Source organism: Rhinolophus sinicus, chromosome 5, assembly GCF_057876585.1.
Source record: "Rhinolophus sinicus isolate RSI-liver-muscle chromosome 5, RSI-T2T, whole genome shotgun sequence".
Classification (NCBI taxonomy): Eukaryota; Metazoa; Chordata; class Mammalia; order Chiroptera; family Rhinolophidae; genus Rhinolophus; species Rhinolophus sinicus.
The window spans coordinates 13,751,136-13,775,623 of record NC_142505.1 but is presented as its reverse complement, the minus strand read 5'-3'; the positions used below and the strand labels follow the sequence as shown (position 1 = coordinate 13,775,623).

Genomic DNA, 24,488 nt, shown 5'->3' with positions numbered 1-24,488 from the left:
TGTATTTAAAATAATTTAAAATCTTAACCATAACATAAGTAAAGAATGTGATTATGACCAAAAAGAAAAAAGATAAAAATCAAATAGAACTGCTAGAAATGACAAATACAGTAATTAAAATTTAAAACTTAAATGGATTCCCTTGCTCAAGGGTGACTAGACTTGCTTTTTAATGACTTGCTTTTGACGAATAGAGTATGAAAAAGGGAAAAAAACAATTTTAGAGTAGAGAAACCTGATAGACACCTTATTCCCACTTTCTTCAAGTAATCAAGGTTAACATCACCAGTAATAAGACACGCTGATTATTATATACTTCTTGATATGATGCAGAGAGAAGGACACATCACCCCTTTGAGGTAGTGTGTCTTTGAGGTAGTGTAGTCTTCCCCAAAATCTGCAACTTCAGGCTATCATGAGAAAACATCAGACAAACCCAAATTGACAAATACGCTGCAGACTACCTGATCAGTACTCTTCAAAAGTGTTAAGGAACGGAAAGACTGAGGCAGTGGCACAGGGTGGAGGGGTCTAAGGAGACATGAGACTAAATGCAACATGGTGTCCTGGGTTTGATCCTGGAACAGAAAAAGGATATTAGTCGAAAAACGGGGGAAATCTGAATAAGGTCTGTAGTTTAGTTAATGGTACTGTACCAATGTTAATATTTTTAGTTAATTTCTTGATAATTGTAATACAGTTATGTAAAATATTAACATTAGGGGAAGCTGGTGAAGGGTATGTAGGAACTCTACATCTTTGCATCACTTCTGTAAATCTAAAATTATTTCAAAATAAGCATTTTTAAAAAGAAGATCTGGAAGCTATAGAACATCTATTCCAGTTTGTAAACCAAAATTATACCTTATTTAGAACATTTCTAAGTTAAAAAAACACAAACCCTCAGGAGACTGGTTAAACAAAACAGCCAATAAAACAAAAAAGAGAGAATAATTGACTACTACCCTGTTTCCCTGAAAATAAGACCTATTCGGACAATCAACTCTAATGCATTTTTTGGAGCAAAAATTAATATAAGACCCAGTCTAATTTTACTATAATATAAGACCAGGTCTAATATAATATAGTATAGTATAATATAATATAAGACTGGGTCTTATATTAATTTTTACTCCAAAAGATGCATTAGAGCTGATTGTCCGGTTAGGTCTTATTTTCGGGGAAACACGGTAAGCAAGTTACCAGGTACTGTTATAAACACTTTGCATATATCATCTCACTTAATTTTTATAGTAATCCTATGAGGAGGGCAGTATTATATCCTCTGTTTTACAAATGAAGAATCTGAATCACAGAGCGGTTAAGTAACCTTGCCCAAAGTCAGTCACACAGCTAATAAATGGTAGAGAGAGCTGGAATTTCAACCCATACAGTTTGACTAGAGTGTCTGCTCTTAATCACACTGCACTGTACTGAGGAAATTGCACAAATGTAGCACAGAAAGATAAAAAGTGGGAATATGAAAAGAAAGATGAACATTTAGAGGCTAGAATGAGAAGGTTCACAGTGTATGTGCGTAACAGACATATACACATATACATACATACACATATATGTATACATGGACTTGACGAGTGAGATTAGAAAGAACATAGGAGATGCAATATTCAAAGAAATAATGGTTGAGAATTTTCTAGAATTGAAATACCTACATTCTTAAAGAACACCCCCCAAAATTCCAAGCAGCATCCTCCTTTCCCCACTTGTACACATGGTCCTGAAACTACTGGACACAAAGGCAAATAGAAGCTTTAAATGCACCCTGAAGGAACAGATTACCTTTAGGAATAGCAGGTAGACAGCCACTGCCCCAATAATAACAATAGAGGCCAGAAGATACTGGAATAATGCTAAGAGAAATACCTGTTAACTCAGACTTCTCCAGCTAGTCAAACTATTATTAAAGAGTTAAGCATGAAATTAAGATCTTTTTCAAAGATTGAGTTCTCCAGCCATGTTTTAGCACTTAAACAACTCTTATAAATTGTACTTTGGAAAGAAGGAAATGAACCAGGAGAAAGGAATGACTCATACTAGGAAACAATATTGTGCAAACTATTTGAACATATTGAAATCTTGACAGAATGCTAATGTCTGTTGTCAGTCTGCATAGCACTGTCACATTCATTCTCTCTTTTAATCTTGATACTAATCCTCTGAGGCGCTGGTTCTCTCAAACTTGAGTGCACATTGGAATCACCTGGAGAATTTTAACAACTACTGATGCTTGGGTTTGCCCCGACAGATTCTGCGTTAATCGGTATGGGGTGCAGCGTAGGCATCGGGGTGTTTTTTAAGCTCCCAGATAGAATGCACAGCAGTGTTTAAGAACCACTGTTTTTAGGGACTTGGCCAGGTAATCCTGAATCTTAGCGAAGTGATTTGCTCAGGATTCTATGGTGGGTGTGTGGCGTAATCAGGTCTAATCTCTCAAGTGTAGTATTGTTTATTCTTAATCATACTTATTTAAAAGTTTGTAAAGTTGGTAATGATGCCTTTACTCAAAGGAAGTAAGACTGTGTAGAGTTGAGTTAAAAATGGAGTTAAATTTGGGAAATATATATTAATTTAAGAATCTGCAATTTTTAAAGGGAAATTATGAAATCTATTATAAGACATGGTTACCTACGTTGAAGGCTGGCAGGCAGCCACATAGCAAAAAGCCCAGGACTTGGTGAGTTTAGATGTATTTTTATGCCTCTTTAAAGTAAACATTGTCTAGTCTATTTCTTGGGAAATCATATTAAATAGCAGATATATTAGAAGCCTCTAAGAAATCATGCTTCCAAAAGAAACATTTCACTAATGAATTTTTCAAAGAACTTACAATAATTATTATCAGAACATTTCTATTTGAGTTTTTATTCCACTCAATGTCTTATACCGAGTTTATCCTACTTTTTTCTTTTTAGCAGGTTAAGGAAAATGGAGTACACTGAGTTTTTAATCTTGTTGCTCAAGAAATCATTTTCTCATTTTTGAAGATAAAATACCACATTACACTTGAAATAACTATAAAAACTTTCTTTTCTGGTTTTAGACCAACAGCAGCAGAACTGTTGAGGCACAAATTTTTCCAAAAAGCGAAGGTAGGAAATTCTGACTTTTGATTTTATGTATCCATTTGATCTTTCTAAGTTACCTAAATTAGATTCACTGCTCAGAAATTGCATTATCTTAAAATAATTATATTTAGAAGAATGATAGTAGATCAAATAATTGCTAAGGGCACTATCTATACAATCTTTGATAATTAAGATATATCCTTTAGAATAAGTAAATTATTTTCATATAAATTAATTTAAATGTCAACAGTTTAAACATATAACAGGAACAGTGAATATTAAATTTTTCCGTTATAAATATAATCTGTGAAAAATACTGAACTCTCCTTTCGAGGTTTACTACTGAATTGGTAAACATCTCATTTCCCAAAGATACCAGATAAATGGGATGTTACTGTAGTTGTAAATATGGGACTATGATCCCAAAGGATGTATGGTAAAGCAAACTTTTTATAGATACTGGTTTATACAGTACACTAAAGCTCTGTCTCAGTTTATAAACCCATGGTGGTAATGTACTAAAGGAGCGTCAGAATAAAAGAATGGAAGCTTTTTTCCAAACTTTCTTGTAAAACACTTACTATGTCACATTTTAATTGTCGTGAACATTTCTTTGTCAGTTTTTTTGGTTCAATAAAAACATCTTGTAAGAAGAAAATACTTATTTTTCCTTTCCAGAATAAAGAGTTTCTTCAAGAAAAAATATTGCAGAGAGCACCAACCATTACTGAAAGAGCTAGAAAGGTAAATGGAGCTTTTGCTCAGTTTCCTGGAAAATAACTTAAGAATTTACTTTTGCATTTTGATAGTATGTATGTTAAGTAATACTTTGATAACTGTATAAGTATTAATCATTTTCTTTCGATCCTTTCTTTAGCATTCTTTTGATATATTCATTCAGCAAATATCATTAGTCTACTGCATGCCTAAGTATTTGTTACTCTGGTATCTAGTACGAGGAAAAGGTATGTTAGACAATTGATGGATGCATTCTATACTATGTTAAATCACTGTTTGCAACTACCAGAGTGAGTTGTGAAGTTAGGCCCTTTCCTCACACCATACGAAAACAGTGAAGATACCACTTCACACCCAGTAGAATGACTATAATAAAAAAGGCAGACAATAATAAGTATTGATAAAGATGTGGAGAAATTGGAATCCTCACATACTAATGTGAATGTCAAATGATGCAGCCACTTTAGAAAGTAGTCTGGCAATTCCTCAAAAGGCTAAACACAGTTGCCATATGACCCAACATTTCTACTCTTAGACATGTCAAAGAGAATTAAAAACATGTACACACAAAAGTAAGTACACAGATGTGCATAGCAGCGTTATTCATAATAACTAAAAAGTATAAACAACCTGAATGTCCGTGGACTGATGAATATATAAAATGTATCTATACAATGGAATATAATTTGGCAATAAAAAGGAATGAAGTACTGATACATGCCACAATATGGATGAAACTTAAAAACATTATGTTAATTGAAAGAAGCCAGTTAGTTACAAAAGACCACATACATACTGTACGATTCCATTTATATGAAATGCCCAAACTAGGCAAATGTATAGAAACAAAGTAGGTTATAGTCGTTGCCTAGGGCTGGAAGGATTGTAGAGAAATGGGCAGTGACTGATAATGAGTATGGTGTTTTTTTCCAAGGGTAGGGAGTGAGTGATAAAAATAATCTAAATTTTATTATGGAGGTTTCACAACTCTGAATATACTAAAAAACATCAAATTGTATACCTTAAATCAGTCAAGTATGTGGTATGTGAATTATATCTCAATAAAGTTGTTACTTTAAAAAGAAAAAGCATCTAGAGTATGGCACCACCAACAAAAAGCTCTTGGAAACAGAAAACATAGAACAAATGAAACAACTCAGTACAAAGGCTATAGGGTAAAGTTGAGGGAATTCCCAGAAAACGGAGCTAAAAGGCCAAGATATAAATAAGCAGGAGAGAAAAGATGAGAACATTAGAGGATCATTTGAGAAGGTTCAACATTTGAGTAAAAAGAGTTCCAGAAAAGGAAAACTGAAAAAACAAGTAAGTAAGGAAATCACTGAAGAAATAATTCTAGAAAAATTTCTAAAACTGGTGGTCATGAATTTCCAGATTGGGAAAGCCAGCACAATGAATGAAAATAGACCAATCCTAAAGCCTATTACCATGATAGCTCAGAATACTAGAGGCAAAAAGAAGATTTTATAGCCTTCCAGAGAAGGGGGAAAGATTACAGACAGGATCCGGAGTCGTAATGACCTCAGTAGTACCTCTGGAAGCCAGATCATAATGGAGCAGTTATGTTCAACATAGTCAAAGAAAATGATTCCTAGCCCAGACTGTTTTTTACCAGGCAAACTGAGTGAAATGTGGAGATGGAATCAAGATGTATTCAGAAATGCATGGCTTTAGGAAATGAGCCATGCTAGTAGTGGAGGAAGTGCTTAAAGTAAGAACAGGGAAATCATGTGATCCGGGAAGCATGGTCCTCTAGATGATGGTAGAGTGAGATCTAAAGTACCAGACCTGGTGTGAAACCTTTCTAGGATAGAGCAGATCAGGAGGCTTCCTCAAGAAGGTCATACTGATATAAAATACGTAATGTGTATGAACGTGGTGAGAAGATTTACATAGCTGGGAGAGAATTGGAGGGTAAATGTAACAAGTACATAGAAATAATTCCAGGGGAAACAAAGATGTTATGCAGGAAAGAAAAGTAACTATAATATACAATAAGGCTCAGCTGTATGAATTATATAATCATGTTATGTAAACACTGAATATTGATTTAACCGAAATTACAGTATACGCGTATCTTGAGAAAAGAGTAGGGGGTTGGTAATGGGGTTAAATTCTCATCTTCCCTAGTGGGAAGTCCAATAGATAATTCCTAAAACCAAAAACACCAACAGGTAATAATAAGAACACGTTACGTGGAGAGATTAATATAAATTCCGAAAGTAAAAGCTAAAATGAGTTGAAAGTGGTTGCTTGTGGGGCAAAGGATGAAAGGTAGGAGATTGTTGTTTTTCTTACGAAAACTTACGCAGCTATAGTACTCTTAAAACTGTATAGGTGTAACTGTGATTTCAAAGATTAAAATTAAAAAGAAAAAACAGAATATTTTTTATCTTGGGTTTATTTATTTGGGAGACTTAACCTTTTTTTTTTTTTTAAACATCTCTGGTCATGAAGCCATTGATCAGATTTGACCTGTGACTTCACATAAGGACTTGAATGATCTTTGGGCCCAGAGCACAGAACTACGTATAGGGAAAGTCAGTGGTTGTGAGTAAAGAAGGAGTAGAGATTGTGAACAGAGAGCGAGTGGTGGAGGATGCTTCTGGGGAAAATGATTATCTGCTTACTGTGTTGAAGTAACAGAAGGAGAGGAAAATATGACTGACTTTTCTATGTAGTAAATGTCAAATATTACCATAATTCACTCATCTCTTCCAACGAGCAGGTTCGGAGAGTACCAGGTTCCAGTGGCCGTCTTCATAAGACAGAAGATGGCGGTTGGGAGTGGAGTGATGACGAATTTGATGAAGAAAGTGAGGAAGGGAAAGCAGCAATTTCACAACTCAGGGTAACTTTTGTTAAACTATATATTTTAGCTAGAGCTCTATCTTTTTGTCTGAAGCCTCTGAGATACTATTGTATTCTGTGGTTCTGTTCAGCTTAACGAGCTAAAATATAAAAAATGCAAGTGGCAGAATTTTTTGAACAACTGATTAACAACAGGAGCCCAGTTAATTTTGCTGGCAGGTCTGTTCGAATATAATATTTAGAGTTTATACATATGCCCCAAATCTAAAGAAGAAAACTATAGTGTCTGAGATGAAAATGCACTAGGTAGGATTAATGGCTGATTAGGCATTGCAGAAGAAAAGATTAGTGAACTTGAAAGAGTAACAATAGGAGCGTTGTTCCTGAGGTCTGCTAATCTGTCTGAAGAGTTGTAGTATATCACTTCTTTAATTGGTATATCCTGGGTGGCGCGCCCGTGTGTTTTTGGGGGTAGATATATTCTTCAAAGGTATTTATGTGCCAGATGTAAAAGATCTTAACGAGACATGACAGCTAACTGCCATACATGATCCCAGACTGCATCCTGTATTGGAAGAAAAACAGAGTGAAAGTGAGCATCTAAATAATAAAGCAAAGAGGAAAAAAGGTGACTGAGTAAGGGATGTCCTTTTCATTGTGCTTATTCTAACGACTTTTTTATAAGTTTGAAATTTTTTTCCAAATATAAAGTTTAGAAAAAAAGGTTTTGGTTGGCCATATGCTTGCTGTGATGCATTAGCTATTACCTGAACCTTGAGTCTCCTTAATAAAATGGTGATGAAAACTTTAAAAAAAAGAAAGGAAAGAAACCTAAACTAACCTTTTAAGTAGTCTAACTCTGTATTTGGTAGAATTTACCATAAATTGTTATTTGTTTAGAGACATGTTAAGATTGTTTTGTTTTTGTTTTTTTGTTTTTGTATTCTCCAGTGTCTGTATCCAGAATTACTACTAACTGTTACAATTTACTAAATAAATTTTAACTTAGATTTTCATGTGGAAGATTATAATTGGTTGTTTCAATTTTGGTTCAAGAGTTTTCTCCATTAAAGCCCATAATCCAAATTACTCTTGGGTGAGAATGGGTTGAATAATTAGCTTGAAGGTTTACCTTTGGTCTGGGGTATTATGCATATAATATGTTCATGATTAATAGAAAGAATTGTACTTTGAGGAATGCAACCTCCCTGCTGAGAACTCGGTCCCATTATGTTTGCTAGGAATCTCAAGTTGTGACCTTTTCAAATACTGTAAGTACACTGATGCATTATAGGCCACCTGGACAAAGAATACAATAATATCACAATAGTTTTCCTTTTCCAGAAAACTTTCACTAGAGTTACTGGTGAGTGAATGTATGGATCAAAATGAAGTGGAGTTGACTTGCATTTCAATATTCCTTGCAGTTTGGAACTGACTATAACTAATACGAGTTTTGCGTTAACAAGCCTCCTTTTTTTTGTCTTTCTTTTAGTCTCCCCGAGTGAAAGAATTATCAAATTCTGAGGTAAGTAGCAGTGGTTTTTGAATTGTTAAAGCATAGGGTTTTGTTTTATTGTTAAGCACATTCTTTTTGTACTGTGTTTCCCCGAAAATAAGACCTAGCCGGACAATCAGCTCTGATGCGTCTTTTGGAGCAAAAATTAATATAAGACCCGGTCTTATTTTACTATAAGACCTTATAAGACCTTATTACTATAAGACCTTATTTTACTTACAGTAAAATAAGACCGGGTCTTATATTAATGCTCCAAAAGACGCATTAGAGCTGATTGTCTGGCTAGGTCTTATTTTCTGGGAAACACGGTATGTGCCTAAATGGGAATGAGAATTTATACCAGTGGATTTTATCTGAGTTTGAATGGACTTTGGCAGTAAATTGGTACCATTGAACTCATTTTATTTTTTAAAATGAAGTTTTGCTTAATCAGAAAACCTGAAGTTGTTTAGTCATTACATTGCAGTCTAACCTGATCTAAACAAGCCAAGCAAGGCATATATACCATATAAGCTTTTCTCTTCTAAAAATATCTCATTGCCATCCACAGGAACAGTTAAATATAGGTGTTTTGTTTTTATGGTCTTTATTTCTGAAACATAAAAACTTCTATGTTTCTAATCCCTAGGGGAGACTAAAATACTACAGTATCACTGAACCTCAAAAAACTATGCTAAGTGAGAGAAGCCAGACACAAAAGAGTGCATAGATTTTTGAGGTGCAGCCAACCTCATTCAGTGACTTTGAACAAAACGACATTATTTGCGGACCTGCAGTTGTGTATGTTTCTGTTACAGCTGTTTCCAACACCTGATCCCGAGGGTACTGTACTTCAAGTTCCAGAACAGATTTCTGGTCATCTACCTCAGCCTGCACAGCCAACTCAAGTCTCTCTCCAGCCCCCCACAGAGCCAGCAAAAACAGCTCAGGTAAAGCAGGGACACGCTTTAGTGGTCAACCTTCTGGGTCAATGAAGAAAGCAGAGAGTAATGTGGAACACACACACTGTAATAGGTTGATGTCTTGGTAGGGTTTGAAACAAGTTAGAAATTCTGTTTTCACAGTTGTAATGTAGGCAGTTAAGAGAGTTTTGCAAGTATCACAAAGGTTTTTCAGTAACAAAATAAGTTCATGATAGAAACATTCCAAACATCAAAAATTTGGGTGTTAATTTCTTGTCAGATTTTTACTAGATCATTATTATGTTTTACTTGAGAATGCAGCTGACTGAGTTCTTCTTGACACTTGGAGAATTGTTAGCTGTTTTGTTTTCTTTTTGTTCACTTATTTATTTTGTTTGTATTTATTAATACTGTCTCCCATCCATGATTTTCCTGTATTATTCTTTTTAAGATATTTGTCAGTTTTGTAAGGGTTGGTTTTATTAAGATGAGGTAATGTAATCTATAAATCCACATAATCAGACGCACAAATTTCTGAAAGCAGCCAAGGGAACAAAGGCCTCATCCCCCCCTCCCCCCCGCACTTTCCCCCTGCCCCGCTGAGTAGCTCCCACTCGTTTCCTTAAGGACCCTCAAATACTGTATGTAGCATGTGACCTTATGCTCTATGGTTAGAGTAAGGGTTTCAGAGTCTGTTCATTTATTAAATATTAGAGGTTCCTTTTTTTCCCCCCTAACATTTTAGATGGAAAGAAATAGAAAAAATCAGAATTGCCATTTTTGTACACCCCAGTGGTGGTCTGCCTTTAGAACCACCGCTTTGAGCGCTTCCAGTTTGTCGTGGTACTGACTTCATTTAACCTTTTCATCACCCAAGCTTTCCATGTCTGCCCATGTGGGAAAAGATACAGTTGTCTTATGAAACTGATAGAAAGATGGAGTTCATTTTACAAACAACTTAAGTAGAATGTATATCCCTCCACTAAGCAAGGGATGATTGTCCAGGTTTTAGAGAGGATTAGTTTAGCCCTTAAAAGACCTGGAATCTCCAAATTGGGTGGCTTCCTGAAGGGGCAGCCAATTTAGATCCTCCCTGTGTGTTTCCATATGTTACACTGGGAGATTTTTTTAAACGGGAAGAACCCAGCTTCGTGTTTTTCACCCTTGTCGAGGGGAACAGGGATCTGAGAAATATAAAATTGAAATGTGGCTACATATAGAATTTCATGTGGGTTTGAGAATTATCTTTCTAATTGTGTTCGACTCAGGCTGACGTTCAGCTCTGGTTGCTTCCTTGGCGTGCATGTCCTCCCACTGCAGGGAATGCCCTGGGGACTAGGATGGCCTCACCTGGAGTTGAAGAAAATTGCTGCCAAGTGGATGATTCCTCTACAGATGACCATTAGTCACCTCCATGCTTAATAGTCCATGCAATGACTTTATACCTTTCAATGCTTTTTAGGCTGATTCTTCAGGAGCAAGTTCACAAGAAACCAAGATCCCCATCAGTCTAGTACTAAGATTAAGGTAAGCAGACATTTTTGTTTTGTTTTCTGAATATTGCGAATATGCTGTTTTCTCTTCGAAAGTTACTCCTTATTCCAATAGTCTGTGCCTGAGAGTAACTGGATAGGATTGTATGTCCTTCCAGCAGCAAGTTGGCTTGTAGGTGTATTGTTTCCCTGAGAAATAATAGCAACATTGTGAGTCCCTGGGGTTAACAAGTCAACTGATAACTCACATTCTCTTGGTTGTTTCTCCACTAACAGTGACGACTTTGCGTTTGCAGGATAGCTATTTAAGTTAGGAGTGTGATCTGTATTTGAGGAACAGTTTTTAGGGGAGCAGCACTAGTTGATGTATCTGCAAAATTAGTCTTGTGATTATGACCATATAAAGGTCATGGACTCTGAGACCAACTAACCCAAGAGTGGAGCGCTTTCTGATCATGATAAATCAAATAAAGGCCTTGTTCTTAAAAAGATGAAAGGAAAAACCTCTAAGCATGTTTTTAGTCTTTTTCTCTATTTTACAGTAAGTATTCTTAATTGATAGTTCTTGGTTGGGGCATCTGGAGAGTCCCTGACAATCAATTCACAGGAAGTGGCATCGGTGGTGATCTGTTTATTTTAACCCTTTCTCCCTCTGCAGATAGTTGGATTAGGATTCAAGAGCATTCTTGTCTGTTGTATTAGCTGTCTGAATAGCTATGGCTGTTGTATTGCTCTACTGAGGTCTTTGTACTCATAAATGCATTTTAAAAAATTAATTTCAAAAGCATCACCTGAGGTAGCTCAGGCCTTCTTTAACTATTAGTAACATTTTAAAAATAGTTCCACTGAATTACCATTGCCTAATTCCTTCCTCTTGGTATGACCATAATTAGAGATAAAGACAGCAAGAGCTGTTTTGAGCATGTTTTGATTTTACCACTAGGAGCAATGAAATTATGCTATAAATATGAAGAAAGCAGATTTGGTTACCTTTCCTTTACAGAAGCTTATTCAGTAAACCTCGTTTTATCTCAAATAGTTCTGAATTAATAGAATGTTTTGATAATCTTATCCTATTTTAATTGTACATAAAGAATACCACTTGTGTCTTTTCAAAATTTTCTTTAGAAATCTTATAGCAGTTATATAGCAGTTAATAGACAGTACAAAAATTCTATTTGACATGTGCTTCAGGAAGGTGGAGAAGGTACTTTTTTAAGTGACATAGTTAGCTTTTGAGAAGGTGGGTTTTTTTAATGGACTCTATTGCGACCCTGCTTATGGAAGACTAGGCTAGATTCTTATTCTCAGTAATAAAGACTTTGAAGTTAAATGTTTAGAAGAGGTTTAATCCAGTTAGCATATTGTCTTTGAAGGTGTTTGTGTTTGGCCTGCCAGATAAATAACTAAAATGATGCTGAACAGTCTATCTTAATTTTATTCTGGTTTCAGAAAGAATAACTGAACAGTTATGTAGGCAGCAGACTACATGTAGCACTTTTGGCTATTATGGAAGGATACCAAGAAAAGAGAAAATGAAATGCCTCACTTGGTAATCAAGTCGAGGTTCGAAGTTGATTTGTATTATGTACTAACATAGCTAAAAACAAATTTAAGGTAGTATACATGCAGAAGTGAAAGTCTGTGTATGCAAATGCACAAAGGAGGTGAAGTGCAGGGAAAAAGTCACCTTGGGGCAGGTTGTGTTGGAGATGGGTAGCTGTATTTTAGGCACAATTTCAGTAACATCCTCAAGTATTTGTCAGATACACCTAAGCCCTCTGCATTGTTTAGATAAAAAATAGATTCGGATCCTAAGTGATCAGGCGTGTCTGCCTTTAGACATAATGTTCTAATTTCTCCACCTTCAGCCAGAATCTCCAGGGAGGCTGGTTAATCTCAGTACATGGTGTGTGTGGTGCGTGATCACTGTAACTGCCCCTCACCAGTTACAGGTTTGAACAGGGATTCTCCTAAGCATAGGGAGAGTGGGGTGGGAGTGGAGGTGAGGCTGAAAAGGGCATCCTATGCCAGTTTAATCACACCTCCCTGTGCTCAGACACATTTTCCTCTTGGTTTTATATGATCATCTTACTGGGAATAAGGATGGGAGTAGGGATATAAAAACATGAGTTTTTTATATCGATCACTGGAGGACATATGTTAAAAGGTTTGTCGGACAATCAGATGATCACTGTGAGTTGCTTGCTCTGAGCCCTGCAGCGTGAGCTCATTAGGACAAATCGTATGATCTGTGGGAATAGAGCAATCTTTGTGGAGGCACAGCTTTCCTAATATATGTTGGCAGAGTCTGTATGCGTAAATTCAGAAATTGATTTTACACATTCTGTTTTCTTTCATAGGAATTCAAAAAAGGAACTAAATGATATTCGATTCGAATTTACTCCTGGGAGAGGTGAGGCATTGAAACAAAATAACTTCTAATTTGTTTAATGAAATGTGTGGTGAAGTTTTTGTCCTTTAGATATATTTTGCTGTTACAGGATTATACAAGTGTTCCTGATTTAAAGAGTTATGGAAGCATATGAATAAAATAAAAACGCAATTTAGTTACTACTAACTTCATTTAGAAATTCTAGTACAGTTGACCTTTGAACAACATGGGTTTGAACTGCGTGGGTCCGCTTATACGTGGATTTTTAAAAAATACTGTAAATGTATTTTTGTCTTCCTTACGATTTTCTTAATAACGTTAGGAGAATGTTACTAAGCTTACTTTATTGTTAGAATGAAGCATATAATACATATAACATACAAAATATGTATTAATTGACTTTTTATGTTAGTGGTAAGGCTTCCAGTCAACAGTAAGCTCTTAGTGGTTAAGTTTTTGTGGAGTCCAAAGTTATCCGACTACACTGGTGATCAGAGCCCCCAACCCGCCCCCTGCATTGTTCAGGGTTAACTGTTTAATACTAACAGTAATTAATATAGCTCTAATTGACTGCTTACTTTAGGCCAGGCGTGTGCTAAGCATTATCTCATTAAATTCTCAATACAGCCTCATAAGGAAAGATTACTATCCACATTGTATAGGTGATGAAATCAGTGCTTAGAGAGAGGTGAAGTAACTTGTTGCAGTTCACACAGCTGGGAAGAGGTGTAGCTGGAATTCAAACGCAGATCTGTCAGAGTGCAAAGTTCTTGCTCTTACCACTGAACATGGTTGTCTTCCATGACAATAAAGAAGAAACAAGGCTTCCAGTCTCCTCTCTGAGGCTGAAGCTAAGCCCCGTCATGCATAGTTTTTAGCCATGAGCTTCTCCCTGGGACAAGGCTTGTTGCCTTCGTTACTCACAGTTCAGATTTGGGAAGTGGCCAGCAGCCAACTGATATCTGGCCTGTGTGCCATGCTTACTCTTCTTGCTGTCTCAGTATCATCAACAACTATTAAAGAGAACAGATGAAGATGTACCGAGGTGTACCCGTTTTACTTTTCTAAAGCCAGGCAGAGTTACATTTTAAAGAACTAATTTAAATCTCTGGTCATCTGCTCAAATGTGTGCACAACCCTTCCCCAGTCCTCCCATCCCCTCTGAGGGGTTCAGTGTTCAGTCTTCAGGAGGCAGCCCCACTGAGTCAGAGGTGAAAGTAATTGGGGATACTCTCCTCATCTTCAGTTTCTTGGTACACCCATTGCTCAGATTATACCACCTGGAATAAGTAAATATGAAGAGAAGCCCACCAGAAGAAAAAAGAAAATGATTTTAGCAAAAAGCATGGAGTATGACCCCCAAAGAGAAGAAATTACATTTAGTTCTCTCAAGACGTAATTGAGAAAAAAAATCACTTTTATTATTAGCCCTGGAGATGGTGCATGCTCGTCATCATGTCTCAGAGCTCACTGGGCTCAGGTCCAGGCCTGCCCTCAGAATAGGAGTTTTCTTCTGCAGCATCACTGTCAGGTGCTCTCCCAGGAAGGGCCTGAACCCACCTAAGTTACACCATTATCTAGAAAGTTATCTTTACATTGAGCTGAGATTTGCCATCTGGTGGTATTGATTTGGCCCTCTCGCTAGACCTGTGAGAATCCCTCACATAAAATAATCTCAGTCGTAGGAAAAACCTTTGAGCGGGAGGAAGACTCCTGCCTGCCTTCGTGGTCCTGTAGATTTAGCAGCTGAAATCTGGCAGCGCCAGCATCCGCTCTGAGAGTTAGCAGTGACATGCATGTACCAGAAATGGAGCACATCTTTTTTGTCCTTGCAGATACAGCGGAAGGTGTCTCTCAGGAACTCATTTCTGCTGGCCTGGTCGATGGAAGGGATTTAGTAATAGGTAACTTGCTTTGTGCCTTTGTGCCCCTGTGTCTCCGTCTGTGCAGTTAGGACCAAGAATACTAGGCTTTGATTCCACTGAGCATGTCTAACGATTCTTGAAATGGTTCTTAGCTTGGCTGAACTAACAGTTCTTGGGGACAGGTCCTTACAACAAAAATCTCACTTCTGAGTTTGCTTTGTGACCCCCGAAGATAGTAAGCGAAAGCACACCCAGTTCTTTGAGAGACCCTGGTAGAAGTGATGGCAAAAGTCACAAGTTAATTTAAGTTTGGCTGTGTCTGACCCATTTTGGATGATGAACTCTACTTTTGTGGAGCTGAGGTAAGCAAAAATCCTTAGAGATATAGTCCTAGAAAAAGCAGGAAGACACAGGCCATAGGTACATATTACTGAAGGAAAAGACCAATGTCTAGGGAACATCAGCAAAGTTTTTCTGTAAAGGGCCAGCTAGTAATAGTTTAGGCTTTGGGGGCCATGTACAGTGTCTGTTGTTTTTAACCACCCTTAACTCACAGGCAGAATAGAAATAGGCCACAGGCCATAGTTTGCTGATTCCCAGTCTGGGGCTTTCTGGCCCCTGAATAAACAAATCATACTTCTTTCACCTGAGTGTCTTTCCTAAGTTAATACAGCATGCTAAAGAAAGTTAATATGACAATGATTCAAGATGTATTTGTGCTACTTGAAGTTGAGTTAAAAGATACTTTCATTTGGGGAGTGGTTTATCTTTCTGCTTCCATTTTGATTGTACATAGAAGATTCTAAACTACGATTTAAGTTCTTAAAATATGGTTGAAAGTGGATTTACTAAGCTTCTCATTACTTTCTCTGTTTGTATGATTACAGTGGCAGCTAATTTGCAGAAAATTGTGGAAGAACCCCAGTCAAATCGATCTGTCACTTTCAAACTGGTATTCATCTCTTCCTCCTCCATGTTAAACCATCTTACTTTTTTTTTTCATACCAGCAGCCCTTTCAGACCAGCTTCCATATTCCCGGGGTGATGAGAATTATAAAATATAGTGATTGTGTTCAGTTAGTGCCCCCAAGCCCTGGGCTGAAATCTTCCTTTGAGTGGCCTCCCTTCCTCTGCCCCTCCCAGGAAGTCTCCTACCTCAGGCCCTTGACTATTCTTAGGAGAGATTGTTAGCCAGCTGGACTCCAGCTATGTGCCCAGCCACCACCCTTTCTGGAAGAGACACCTTCGTCCACCTCCTGTTTGTAGCCCAGGGACCTGTCCCCCACTGCCTGCCTTCTCATAGTCCCCATATCAGTTTTAATTGCTACCTGTAGTTTTGTTTATAAATAGCCACAGCTTCTCGTTTTGTTTGGTCCTTAGGCATCTGGTGTCGAAGGCTCGGATATTCCCGATGATGGTAAACTAATAGGATTTGCCCAGCTCAGCATCAGCTAAACCACAGCCCTGGAAGAGGCGGCCTAAGGAGATTCCACACATACGTATCTCTGTTGCTTCTGTTGGCCTAAACCCACTACTGCCAAAGAACCCAGCAACAAACCTCCCAGCTAGGAGCTTTAGAGGTCTTTCTTTATGTTCTTCCTGCCATCATTCCCCCTTTTTCCCACAGGGAAAGAAAAGTTGGATCACCAGTGGCCAGCATCCCTTTAAAGAGTTCCGTTTGTAAACTTACTGCACATGTCCCCTGTCTTCCTCCGTCTGAGAAGCGGCCTGTGTGCTTCAAGGCACAGGAGGGAGATTTCTCAGCTCATCTTGCCTTACTCCAGTGATGACACTGGGTGGAAAGTAGCAGCTATATTGGGCTTCCTCGTGCTGCCTGTTCTCCCACACCTGACAGGATGTGGGCATTTTGGGATATCTCTTTACCCCACTGAAGTAGCAATTAGAAGTTGATTGTTCATCTGGAGCCCAGAGAATTTAATTTAGGGTTTGTTTGGTTTTTTGTTTTTTGTTTTTTTGTATCTGATGTGAATTCTAGCAACCTTTGTTAGGAAAAAGCACAGCCTCAGATGGAGGCAGCCTAAACTGTGTTCTAGTTTTGTTCATGATGTTCCTAAGCGTTTTGCTGAAGCTGCTCTCAGGCACCCCTCTTCACCACTCCCTCCAGAAAGGGTTGCTAGCCTTAACTTCAGCTGGTGCAAAACATCTGACTGTAGTCAGACTTCAGCCATCAGATCCTTCAAAGGAAAACTTCAGACTGTTTTTAGAGAAAACATCACGGAATGGATTGCAAACGTGAATTTTCCCAGCAGTGGTTTTTGAACAGGAAAAATCATAACTCATTTCATTGTGGAAGTATTTATTTTCAGAATTTAAAAAAATGAAATTGAAGAAAAACTGCTCCTCAATCCTCCCATGGGAATCAATTTGCCTGGCCTCCGAGTCATGAGGAAATGCAAGGCTGAGATTTCTGCAGCAATAAAGGAGATTCACATTGGGCCCGAGAGGCCTGCCTTCGGCCCCCTCGCCTGCACTGACCCTTTGGAGGGGGTCCCCACTGCGGTGCGCTGAACCTGACCCAAGGCGGAAAGGGAAACCACATGTGCCGTGACTTTTAGGATTTATGAGTAGACAGTGTTCATTTGATTTTCTACAGAAATAATATAAATTATTCTTTAGGTTTTTAAAAAAGAGCACTCATAATGCAATATGTGAATTATCAGTGGGGTTAATTTTTTTTTTTTGTCCTACTGTTTCACAGTCAGCCTTTGCTTAACTGCAAATAGCCCTAACAAGTTTTGTATATGAAAGGTGTCCTCAATCTGGCCTTAAAACAACACACAAAGAGGGACTGTGGCCCCATAAAAATGGGAGAGTTGCCTCTTACAGAATGGCTTCAGTCCTTTCCAGCATTGTTGGTCTATGAGTAACAAGATGGCTTCACCTAGTTTTCTCTTGTAGCATCTCTGAAAGCTTTCCCCACAGCTGACTTGCTAAAGTTCTTATTTCATCCTGAGCTTATAGTTTTAGTCCTGGGCTTGCTTCACCTACCCTGGATGCAAAGGCATGTTGGGAAGGAATGGACGTGGGGGAGAGGGTAAGGGCATGAATTGGAGATGAGCGTTGGGAAGTAGATTAGAGGATCAGACACCAAAGCCTATGATCCCAGCAGGATTGTTAACAGGAGGGAGCCTGCTGAGCCTGGAGAGAGTAAAGAAGATGGATTAGATTGCTGGAAAAAATATTTAGCTTCCCTTTCTTTCTTTCTTCCTTCCTTCCTTCTTTCCTTCCTTCCTTCCTTCCTTCCTTCCTTCCTTCCTTCCTTCCTTCCTTCCTTCCTTCCTTCCTTTTCTCTTGGAGGCAGGTCGAGGGAGGACAGGGAGATGTTGGAACAGGTATGAAAAAAAGATAGTGTCCTCTTTGGCACAAGACTAGTGGCTTACCTTAGAGTCTGTGTTTTGGTGGCAAACAAGCCCATCATAATGTACTTTTGAATCCAAGAGGTGGTAGCATCACTCTGTTCTAGCTTTCTGTTTGGAGATGGTCTAAAGCCCAGGCTGGGAGGAAGCGGCAGCCCACCCTCCTGTTCCATTTCTCCAGCCCGCCGTTACCTTTGAACTGCAGTGGGACAGGCATGACAGTAGAAGTGGGCTAGGGCTTTCTCTTTCCTTTCAGTTCGTTTTTTGCCCTGCTGGGAATTAGGAGTCAGACACCAAACCCAGGACAGTGTTATTTTTCTTCTGCATGATGTATGGTGGACTCCCTTTGCTGCCTTATGCAGTGATGCTGAGAAAATAAGTGAACAGAAACTTCCCAGGTGGGACAGCATGTGACCGAGTGAGTGACCTGGCTCCTCTCCAGGAGTGGTGATTCAAGGTACATCTCTGTCCTGAGGTCCCCAGGATCACTGGCCCCTGGGGTAGGGACTAACTTTAGCACAAGGTAACATGTGCCAATGCTATTTGTGAAATGTATGGTCTTTCTAAATGACTAATGGATTTGTTTGGGTTTTTTGCTTAAGTTTTGAACCAAATCTAGAGCCAGATGATACTATTTAATAATCTGGAGGATAGAATAATGGTGTATCAATAAATGGAGGTTCCTCCTTATGACGTATGCTAGATTATGAAAGATGTAAAATATTTGACTTTTTTTCCCCTTTTTTTGACTTTGTATTTTGCTGCATGTTTCCATCATTTTTAATCAATAAAGAGGAAATTGTCTGTCATGGTGTAAGGATTCTTTACTTTAGTCGCTATGGTGGGGAGTGGGTCAGGGAGTCACTACTAACTTTAATTTTTCATGCGAATAGAAAAAAGCCAAAGTGCACATTAACTAAAGAAAGTATATATCTACAAATCACAACAGCTTAAAACCTTTGTACAAATGGGCAAACTGAAATCCCGGAAGAGAGCAAGGTAAGATCTGCCCAAGGGGATTTCACAGGGTGAGATAGGGAACTCCTTGTATTGACCTTTTCTAACTGATTCTGTTCGTACTGTTGGGCAGGGGAAAGACGCCAGATTCAAGTCCTTGGGAGTCCCTTTTAGAAAGTTCAGAGCAGCGCTGAACTTGTCCCTATTTGGCTTTGATGTTGCAATGGTGGGATTTCATGTAAGATTCCAGACCCCTCCGTATTCCTCCACCTCCCAGATAAGTAATCTCTCTGATCGTAAGTCCTTCCCACCAGAAGATGGCCTTTGAACCACGAGAGGACTGCGTGTGGCTCCTGGTAATCTAGAGCTCAAGTCTGGAAGCCTTGGAGTGACAATAACACATCTGATTGAATTTGCATTCAAGATAAGCAGGTTGTAAATGTGGACTCTGATTATTGTGGGGACAGAAAGGAGGTACCAGTAATTTAGAAGTGATCATGGAATCTGGGGGGGCAAGGGGACGAAGCAAGAGTAAATAGAGCCTCTCCACATGCCTGTTCTCTCTAACATTATCAGAGCTTGTTCAGAGGCCTGATTCCCTAGCTCTGCCTCTTCATAGTCATATTGTTCAGTGCGGCAGTTCATGGATTCTTCCTTTGGGTCAGCTCACCTACCCCTTTATTTTTTAGAGCACTTTAAGTCTCATAGCAAAATTGAGCAGAAAGTATGCAGAGTTCCATATAACCCCTGAACTCACACATGCACAGACCCCCCCCCCGCCCCTGCACTGTCAACATCTCGCACCAGAATAGTACATTTATTACAGTCGACGAGTGAACATACATTGACACGTCATTATCACTCAGAGTCCATAGTTTACACTCAGGTTCACTCTTGCTGTTGTGCATTCTGTGGGTTTGGACAAATGTGTAATGACATGTACTCATCGTTACAGGATCAGAATAGTTGCACTGCCCTAAAATCCTCTGTATGCTTGCTGCCTGTTCATTCCTCCCTCCCCTCTAGTCCCCGACAACTGCTGATCTTTTTACCATCTCCATGGTTTTGCCTTTTCCAGAATGCCATAAAGTTAGAATCATACTGCATATAGCCTTTTCAGAATAGTTTCTTTCACTTGGTAAGAAACATTTGAGGTTTCTACAGGTCTTCATGGCTTCATAGTTCATTTCTTTTTAGCACTGAATAATGTTCCATGTCTGGATGGACCAGTTTGTTATCTGTTCACCTACTGGTTGCTTCTGAGTTTTGACAGTTATGAATAAAGATGCAGTAAACATTGTGCAGGGTTTTGTGTGGATATGAATTTTGAACTCCTTTGGGTAAATACCAAGGAGCCCAATTGTGGATTGTAAGAAGCCACCAACTGTCTTCCCAAAGTGGCGGTACTATTTTGCCTTCCCATCAGTGAAGGAGAGTTCCTGTTGCTCCACATCTTTGCCAACATTTGGTGGTGTCAGTGTTTTTAGATTTTGGCTGTTGTAACAGATGTATAGTGCTATCTCATTTTAATTTGCAATTCTCCAGTGATATAATGTTGAACATCTTTTCAAATGCTCATTTAGATCTGTTTATTTTCTTTGGTGAGATGTCTGTTCAGGTCTCTTGCCCATTGTTAATCACGTTGTTTGTTTCCTTATTGTTGAGTTTTAAGAGTTCTTTATATATTTTGGGTAACAGTATTTTTTATCAGATATGTCTTTTGCAAATGTTTTTTCGAGTCTGTGGCGTGTCTTATTGTCTTAACAGTGTCTTTTACAGAGCAAAAGGTTTAATTTTAATGAAGTCTGGCTCATCCATGATTTTTTTCATGGATTATGCCTTTGATGCTGTATCTAGAAAGTCATTACACAATGTTATCTAGATTTTCGCCTATGTTATCTTCTACAAGTTGTATAGTTTTGCAGTTTACAATGTGGCTTGTGATGCATTTTGAGTGAATTTTTGTGACAAGAGTAAGGTCTGTGTCTAGATTTGGTTGTCTAGTAGTTCCAGCACCATTTGTTGAAAAGACTACTTTTGCTCCATTGTATTGCTTTGGTCTTTTGTCAAAGATCACTTGAATCTGTGAGTCTATTTCTAGGCTCTCTATTATATTCCGTTGATCTATTATTTGTCTATTCTTTTGCTAATACCACACCGTCCTGACTATTGTAGCTTTATAGTAACTTTTTTTTTTTTTTTTAAGGGGAACAGGACTTTATTGGGGAACAGTGTGTACTTCCAGGACTTTTTCCAAGTCAAGTTGTTGTCCTTTCAATCTTAGTTGTGGATGGCGCAGCTCAGCTCCAGGTCCAGTTGCCGTTGTCAGTTGCAGGGGGTACAGCCCACAATCCCTTGATGTTAGAGGGGATGTGCTCCAACCAGCTGAGCTATCTGGGAGCTCAATGGCAGCTCAGCTCAAGGTGCTATGTTCAATCTTAGTTGCAGGGGGCACAGCCCACCATCCCTTGGGGAGTCGAGGAATCGAACTGGCAACCTTGTTGTTGGGAGCCCACTAGCCCATGTGGGAATTGAACCGGCAGCCTTTGGAGTTCAGAGCATGGAGCTCTAACCACCTGAGCCACCAAGCTGACCCCTTTATAGTAAGTCTTGACGTCAGCTATTGTCAGTGCTCTAACTTTGCTCTTCTCCTTCAATATAGTGTTGGCTATTCTAGGTCTTTTGTCTCTCCACATGAAGTTTAGAATCAGTTTGTCAATATTCACAAAATAACTTGCTGGGATTTTGATTGAGATTGTGTTGAATCACTAGATTAAATTGAGAAGAATTGGCATCTTGACAGTTTTGAATCTTCCTATCCATGAACATAGAATATCTCTCCATTTATTTAGTTCCTTGTTGATTTCCTTCATCAGTTTTGTAGTTTCTAACATATTTTGTTAGATTTATATCTAAGTATTTCATTTTGGGGGTGCTACTAGAAATGGTATTACATTTTCAATTTCAAATTCCATGTGTTCATTGTGGGTATGTAGGAAAGTGATTAGCTTTTGTTGATTAACCTAACATTCAGCAACCTTGCTATAATCACTTACTGGTTCCAAGAGTATTTTTGCCTGTTCTTTTGTTTTTTTTACGTACATAATCATGTCATCTGCAAATAAATAAAGACAGTTTTCTTCCTTCCCAGTCTATATACCTTTTATTTCCTTTTCTAGCATTATTGCATTACAGGATGTCCAGTATGATGTTGAAAAGCAATGGTGAGAGAGGCTGTCCTTGCTTTGTTCCTGATCTCAGTAGAAAAGCTAGTTTCTCAACATTAAGTATGACATTAGCTATAGGCTTTTTGTAGATGTTCTTTACCAAATTGAGGTCACCCTCTAGTCATAGTTTGCTGAGAGTTTTTATCATGCACGGGTGTTGGATTTTGTCAAATGCTTTTTCTACATCTATTGATGTGGTCATGTGATTTTTCTTAGCCTGTTGATGTGATGGATTACATTAATTGATTTTCAAATGTTGAACCTTCCTTGCATTAGCTGGGATAAATCCCACTTGGTCATGGTCCATAATTCTTTTTATACATTATTGGATTTAATTTGCTACTATTTTATTGAGGATTTTTACATCTTTGTTCATGAGAGGCGCTGCTTTCTAGTTTTCTTTTCGTGTAATGCCTTTGTCAAGTTTTGATAGTAGGGTAATGCTGGCCTTATAGAATAGGTTAAGAAGTATTCCCTCTGCTTCTGTCTTCTGCATTGAAGATAAAATCACACACACAGGCATGCACATGTGCACGCGCGCGCACACACACACACCATTATCATCATCATCATCATCGCCCATGTATATGACAGAAATGATGCAAAGAACAAGAGGGGAGAATTAGGATTATTTTGTTATGTGGTATTAGCACTACCTGTAAAGTGGTATAGTGTTCTTTGAAAATGGACTTCAGTTAGTTGTAAATATATATTGCAAACTCTAGGGCAACCACTGAAAAAAAAAGAAAAGAAAAGGTATAACTGATAAGCTAAGAAAGAAGAGAAAATAGAATGACATAAAATCTCAGTTAAAACTGCAAAAGGCAGAAAAAGTAGAAAACTTAGGAACAAAGAACAAGAGTAATGAACAAAAAACAGTAACAAATGTAGTAGATACTAATCCAACGGTGTTAATTGCTTTAAATGTTAATGGTCTAAAATATATCAAATAAAAGAGAAGAGACTGTCAGAGTGGATCAAAAAACAAGATCTAACTATATGTTGTCTACAAGAAACCCACACTTTAGATGTAGACACATAGATTAAAAGTAAATGGATAGAGAAAGATATAGCATGCTAACACTAACCAAAAGAAAGTGGGAGTAGCTATATTTCAGACACAGCAGACTTCAGAGCAAGAAACGTTATCAGGGATAGAGTATTATTACATAATGATAAAGGCGTCAGTACTCCAAGAAGACAATTCTTAATGTGTATTTGCCTAAAAGCAGTATCAAGGTACATCAGACAAAAATTGATGGAACTATAAGAAGCAAGACAAGAATCTACTATTACAGTTGGAGACTTCAACATCCTCTAATCAGAAATGAACAAATCCAGCAGGCAGAAAATCAGTAAAGACATAGTTAAACTGAACAGCACTATCAATCAACTGGATATAATGGACCTCTATAGATTACTCCCTCCAAAAACAGAAAACATTCTTCTCAAACTCACATTCAACAAGGTAGACTACAGGCCGGCCCGGTGACTCAGGCTGTTAGAGCTCCATGCTCCTAACTCCGAAGGCTGCTGGTTCGATTCCCACATGGGCCAGTGGGCTCTCAACCACAAGGTTGCCAGTTCAATTCCTCGAGTCCCACAAGGGATGGTGGGCTCTGCCCCCTGCAACCAAGATTGAACACGGCACCTTGAGCTGAGCTGCCGCTGAGCTCCCAGATGGCTCAGTTGGTTGGAACGCAGGCTCTCAAACACAAGGTTGCCGGTTTGACTCCCGCAAGGGATGGTGGACTGCGTCCCCTGCAACTAGCAACAGCAACGGCAACTGGACCTTGAGCTGAGCTGCGCCCTCCACAACTAAGATTGAAAGAACAACGACTTGGAAAAAAATCCTGGAAGTACACACTGTTCCCCCAATAAAGACCTGTTCCCCTTCCCCAATAAAAATCATTTAAAAAGAAAACAAGGTAGACCACATTCTGTGTCAAAACATATCTTAATAAATTTAAAAGAATAAAAATCACAATGTCTGCTCTCAGGTGACATTTCTATTCATTCAACTAGAAATGAATAACATGAAGATACCTAGAAAAATCTCAAAATACTTGGAGATTAAAGAACACATTTTTAAATAACAAT

General features: G+C 38.4%; 1 protein-coding gene across 6 annotated transcripts in view; it reads left to right on the top strand.

Annotated features, from left to right (window-relative positions):
- Window positions 1-19,013, top strand: part of OXSR1 (oxidative stress responsive kinase 1) — a 75,969-nt gene extending 56,956 nt beyond the window's left edge. For 5 of the 6 annotated variants that reach the window (XM_019727612.3, XM_088798265.1, XM_088798262.1 and 2 more), the window contains 10 exons: window positions 3,062-3,110; window positions 3,765-3,830; window positions 6,571-6,693; window positions 8,149-8,181; window positions 8,970-9,101; window positions 10,537-10,601; window positions 12,931-12,983; window positions 14,798-14,866; window positions 15,715-15,779; window positions 16,208-19,013. In XM_019727612.3, the coding sequence (XP_019583171.1) occupies window positions 3,062-3,110; window positions 3,765-3,830; window positions 6,571-6,693; window positions 8,149-8,181; window positions 8,970-9,101; window positions 10,537-10,601; window positions 12,931-12,983; window positions 14,798-14,866; window positions 15,715-15,779; window positions 16,208-16,282 (730 nt within the window). In that variant the 3' untranslated portion in view covers window positions 16,283-19,013. The remainder of the gene's footprint in view (window positions 1-3,061; window positions 3,111-3,764; window positions 3,831-6,570; window positions 6,694-8,148; window positions 8,182-8,969; window positions 9,102-10,536; window positions 10,602-12,930; window positions 12,984-14,797; window positions 14,867-15,714; window positions 15,780-16,207) is intronic. The other variant, XM_088798261.1, reaches the window with a different exon arrangement.
- Window positions 19,014-24,488: the final 5,475 nt, after the last annotated feature.